Source organism: Grammomys surdaster, unplaced genomic scaffold, assembly GCF_004785775.1.
Source record: "Grammomys surdaster isolate TR1022 unplaced genomic scaffold, NIH_TR_1.0 172, whole genome shotgun sequence".
NCBI classification, from domain to species: domain Eukaryota; kingdom Metazoa; phylum Chordata; class Mammalia; order Rodentia; family Muridae; genus Grammomys; species Grammomys surdaster.
In genome coordinates this window covers 4390689-4396567 of record NW_021604620.1, presented here as the reverse complement: position 1 = coordinate 4396567, position 5879 = coordinate 4390689, and the positions used below count along the sequence as shown (strand labels likewise).

General features: G+C 47.2%; 1 protein-coding gene across 1 annotated transcript in view; it reads left to right on the top strand.

Moving 5' to 3' along the window:
* The window catches only part of Ctdspl (CTD small phosphatase like), a 92807-nt gene that overhangs the window by 57733 nt on the left and 29195 nt on the right, over window positions 1-5879 (top strand). Inside the window, exon 2 of the mRNA XM_028767292.1 lies at window positions 1715-1869. Within this exon, the coding sequence (XP_028623125.1) occupies window positions 1715-1869 (155 nt within the window). The remainder of the gene's footprint in view (window positions 1-1714; window positions 1870-5879) is intronic.

The window sequence follows — 5879 nt, the reverse complement described above, 5'->3', positions numbered from 1 at the left end:
TGTCTGCATGGTGTGTATGTGTGATTGTGTGTGTGTGTGTGTGTGTGATGTATATGTGTGTGTGGTGTGTGTGTCTGTATGTGTGGTGTGTGATATATGTGTTTGGTGTGGGGGGCATGGTATGTATGTGTCTGCGTGTATGTGTGTGTGTATGTGGATGCATGTGTGTCTGTGCATTTGTGTGTATGGTATGTGATGTGTGTGGGGTGTGTGGATGTGTGTGTGTACGGGAACACAGAGGTCAAAAGAGTGCATCAGATTTCTTCCTCTATCAGCCTCTGCTTATTTCTTTGCGGCGTGGTCTCTCTCTGAACCTAGGGCTTGAGTTTTCTCAGTCAAGCTGAAAAACAGTGAACCCTGGTTATCCTCTGTCTTCTGCCCTCAGAGCTGGATTACATGTGTGCGCCAAACACTCAGCTTGTTACATGGGCGTTCAACTCCGGATTCTGGTCCTCATTATCATGTAACAAAGGCTCCTAAGCCCTGAGCTACTTCTCCAACCCCTAAGGATCATCTTCAATGAGCGAGAATCTTAAGTTTATGCTTGCGGGACCACAGACCAACCACATCTGAACACTTGCTTGGAAATCACCTTCTGTGAGCCTATCTGAGTGCATTTGGTTTTGCTGGTATCAGGAAACTATTCCTAAGGTCTTGTGATCACTTAGGAGGAAAGCAGCTGAGCCTCCCAAGTTCACATAGTGCATAGTGCCAGATGGCTTGTGAGGAGAGACCTGTCCTCACAGTTGCTCCACATAAACCATTTCCCACAGTCTCTGTTTTCCCACCAACCCTCAGCACAGTCCCTTCCCTGTGGCTTAGGCTCAGAGCCCTGCAGACCCACCCAGCCCTGGTATGAGGCAGAACTGCCCCAGCCACATTCCCAGGAAAAAGCTCTGGCTCCTGCTAGAGTCAGTCCCCTGCCCTGAGGTGTGTTTGCATCTGGGCCAGATTTTACCTTTTATTTCTGGCTTGTGGCAGCTTGTCCTGAGCATGGATAAACAGAAAGACCCCTCCCTCCTTCTGTGCCTCCAGCCAGGACAGGCCAGGGCACTGAATTGCCCTGGATAGAGAGAACGTTTCCTAACCTCTAAAGCACACGTTCCCTGCATCACATCTCCCGATAATCTCTACAGTGGGTGCCTCAGCTTTGTTCTTGGGGGAGTCTAGATCCCCCTTTTGACAAACAGCTGACTTTTTTTTGGTTTTTTTTTTTTTTTTTTTTGGTTTTTCAAGACAGGATTTCTCTGTGTAGCCCTGGCTGTCCTGGAACTCACTCTGTAGACCAGGCTGGCCTCAAACTCAGAAATCCCCCTGCCTCTGTCTCCCAAGTGCTGGGATTAAAGGCATGCGCCACCACTGCCCAGCTAAATAACTGACTTTAAGAAAGGGGTTCCTCTGTGTTCCTACATGTTTCTGTCTTTAACTCATAAAGCCCACAGTCTCCATAATGCAGAGGAAGTGTCCAAGAACCAAGTTTCAAAGTGGCTCTTGCTTGCTGCCCCATAGAAGGATGCTTTTCCTGGTAGCACTCAGGTGACAATGACCCTGAAGACTGTGAAGTTAAGGAGCCAGTCCCACTGAAGTCAACAGGACTTGTACAGCCCGTGGGACTGGGTTCCAGGGCCCCTGGCGTCAGGGTTGAGGAGGCAGCTGCAGACTGTGGTACTCACGGTTGCCTCGGTCACTCACAGAGTACTGTCTCTCTCCCCAGCTTCCCAGCGCAACATCAGCCTAAAGAAGCAGAGGGGCCGAAGCATCCTTAGTTCTTTCTTCTGCTGCTTCCGAGACTACAATGTGGAAGCCCCTCCACCCAGCAGCCCCAGCGTGCTTCCGCCACTGGTGGAGGAGAACGGTGGGCTTCAGAAGGTCAGTGCTCATGGAAAACTACAACCTAAGACTGCAGTAGTCTGTATGTCCCACCTTGACACATTCCCTCACAAGAGAGCGTAAAATGCGTATGCAGCCATTTAGGACTTGGGTTCAATTTTTTTAGGAAATGAGTATACCTGATCTTCCCAGCTAGCACCTAAAGAACATGTATGAGGGAAGTTTAAGACCAGCGAGATGGCTCAGCTGGTAAAGGGGCTTGGTGCCAAGCCTGGTAACCTGAGTTCAAGCCCCAGAACCCACATGGTAGAAGGAAAAAATTGATTCCCACAAGGTATTCCTGACCTCTTCATGCACACTGTGGCTTGTGTGCAGCGCACACACACACTCACACACACACACGAACAAATGATAAATGTAAATTTTAACAGGAACTAGTAGCAGGCATTTAATAGGCAAAATAAGATAGAGACAGAGCAGACCATGCAGTGAGTATAGTTGACTTTAACTACCTTGAGTGACAACAATATTTGTTGAACAACAGCAAAGTGGAAGGGCTGGGGACACAGCTCAGCCTAGAGTGTTTGCTGGGGCGTGTGTGTTAGATTGTCATAATAGGTCAAAACCCAAAGCCACCCACGAGCTGTCTGACAGACACATCTGGAACAAGATGATTCAGAACAGTTAAGAATATAAGGATAAACAAAGAGACAGTACCCAGGGACAAGCAAAGAAACCGGGTTACATTAATCTCCGTCAAAATCAGATTCCAGGTAGAGCAAACAGAAAAAGACATTGAGAAAGACAAAGAGGATAGCCACCAGGAGTGTGGCTAAAACCTGCAGACGTGCAGTCATAGAGCTTTGTGTTCCAAATAACATAAACAAACAGTATAAACAGATAACAAGAAACAAAGCTGAAGGGCTGCAGACATGCTCAGCGCCTCAGCGGTTACGAGCACTTGCTGCCCTAACAGAGGCCTAGGGTTTGGTTCCCAGCACCCGTGTCAGGCAGTTCATAACAGCCTGCAACTGTAGTCCAGGGGATATGATGCACTCTTCTGGCTTTCATACATGTACACACACACTAAATATTTAAATAAGAAAAATATACAACTAGTCTAGTGTGGGATCTATCAAGGCATCTGATTGTTTTGATATATGGCTCAAAATAGAAAAAATATTTGATGTGGCCAGATGTGCAAACTAAAACAATCCTTTACCCGTCTATGAGGTTTTTATGGGCGGTATAGAGTTAGCGTGGGAGTCAGGGCTTCAGTGTAGCATCAGGTCGCATAAAGAGGATGCTAACTAGTTTACATTCCCAAGGGGACATTTGGCAATATGGAATTAAAATCTTAGAGTACGCCTGTTGTTGATGAAAGCATTTTTATTTCACAGAAAAAAAAATGTCATTATGAATGCACAAAGATTGAATGAACCCTAAGATACTATCTAGCATAGCTTATAATGAGTTCGGAAGGTACCTGACGCAGACCTCTGACCAATACACACACACACATACACACACACATGTATACACACACACATGCACGTACACACACAAAGCTAGCCTTCTGGGAAGTAAGGGAGGTACATTTTCAGACATATAATGATTTCAAGAAGGGGATTTAAAAAGAAAAAAAAATAAAGATAGTTGGTTAAAAGCGCTACCTCATACCATACAATCAGATGCTTTGTCTCTCTTGGTTAAAAATCACATATCCCACAAAGTGACGTACCATGATTACTAACATAAAGAAACACAGTAGAGCTGGAGAGAAGGCTGGGCAAGCACAGCCCGTGTGCACAAGCCTGACAGCCTGGGTTCGGAGCTCCAACCCACATGAAAGCATGACTGCAGTATCTGCAATCCTGGGAGCTGCACTGCTGGCAGCAGGGCTGGCAGCAGAAGCCCGTGGGCCAGCCAGCCTGCCGTACACTGCAGGAACAGCGAGCCAGACTGGAAGGAGACAAGGCAAAAACTTGTCTTCTGTAGAGTCCTAAGATAGGGCTAAAATGTCAGCACCAGTAGAGGCCAGTGGACACCCCGGGGAAGGACTTAAACTGCCCACTGCTGTGGTAGACCCTGGAGGAGGAGCTGCACTGGCAAACTGAGTGACTTCATTCCCTGTACCCTGACATCTGATAGTATGGCACTTCCTTTGCCTCTGCTGGTCCATGGAAACAGGGCTCCTCTGGATTTCCCAGGGTTTCTCATTCCCCAAAGATCCTTATGGACAGAGTCGCCAGCCATGGTCAGAACACACAGCCTTATACAAGCAAAGAAAACTGTAGCCTCAGCTGAGAGGTCCTTGTTGAAAAGCTAGCACCTGAGACTCCTTCTGGGGGAAAACAGTGGGAAAGATAGAAGGCAGCCTCCAGGACACTCAGGACAGCCATTCTACGGCAGAAGAGACTTGTGGGACTCAGATCTCCTCAGTATTAAACACAAACCCTCAAAAAACAAGGGGGGGGGGGGAGAGAGAACAGCCACTTCTGAGAACTGAAAGCAAATTCTAGAAACGCAATGGAAGAAATACTGTAGAACTGGGACCAGAAGCACAAAGACGGAAATCATGAGGGAGGAAGAGGAGCCATCTGGGAGACATGTCGACAAACAGGAGCACCAGAAGGAAAAGTAGAGGTGGATCTTTTAAGTTTTGTTTGTGTTTGGTTTTGGTTTGTTTGTTTGTTTGTTTGTTTGTTTGTTTTCTCGAGCTGAAAGAGACAGATTGCATCTGCCATTGAAAGGCTCGTTGGTTCCCTGAAGGAATCAGAAGTCTCAGGAGTCAGAAGCAGAGCAGGAGCTGACATCCATGCTGATGAAGCTACATTTCACAAGCTACCAGACCACAGGTTTTTCCAGGGAAAGCAACCGTATTAATGGCAGACTTCTCATCAGCAACAGTAAAGGACAGAAGACAAGCTGTGTACAGGTTACTGGGAGGAACACACACTACAGAGGAGACTCATCTCCTAGCCCTGGGCTGGGAGACGCCTTTTAAGCACAAATGTCTGAGTTCAGATCCTAGTTTCTCCATGGCTGCTGAGGATAAACAGAAGGATAGCTTGAAGAAAGTACAAAGCCAGGCTGAGTGAACCAGGTTCTGCTCACAGGTGACCGAGACTACATCAGATGGTTTGGTGAATTCAGCTGGACACCATTACCAAGAATATACCTGCCATCAGATAGGAATGATTTGGGCAAGAAGTAAAGGAAAATTGACAACCAGTAGCTTAAACTGATCATTTTCTCACTGCAAGGCCGCATCAGGCAGGTGATAGGCTGGGTTAGATCCCGTGATGATGGGAAACTCGGACTGTACACGCTTCCATTTGGACATCTGTCTGCTCAACCATCCCTGATCTCTGTCCCTGCCCCCCTCTTAGCTGTTATGTATTCTAAGTGCCAAGCCTCAGACACGAGATCTACGTTCACAGAAGTGGGATGGGTAGTACCAGCCGTATGTGTCATTGCTTTCACGGGAAACGCAGGACTTTGTCACAGGGCTGCCCAATCACAGCAAGGAGGACATGCAGAGAAATTCAGCCAAGATGAAGAATGACCAGTGAGTAGATGGGCTAGTCACCATGAGTGGAGTTGTGCTTCAGTAACAACTTAAAAACCTAAGAGGCCTAAACTATACGAGTGGGGCCGGCAAGATGGCTCAGTGGATAAAGGTGCTTGCTGCTAAACTTGATGACCTAAGTTCTGTCCTGTGTGATAGAAGAAACCTGACTCCTGCAAATTGTCCTCTGACTTCCACACACAAGCAAAGGCATGCAGGCATACACCTACACACACACACACACACACATACACACACACACAGAATAAATAAAAGTTAACTTAAGGGGGCTGGAGAGATGGGACAGTGGTTAAGAGTTTGTGCAGAGGATCCAGTTGTTCAGTTCCTAGCACCCGTGTGCTGGCTCACAACTGTCTGATTCAGGGGGTCCAGTGCCCTCTTCTGCACTCTACAGACTCTGCACACACGTGGTTCACAAACATACATGCACACAGAGTAACTCAAAACACATATATCT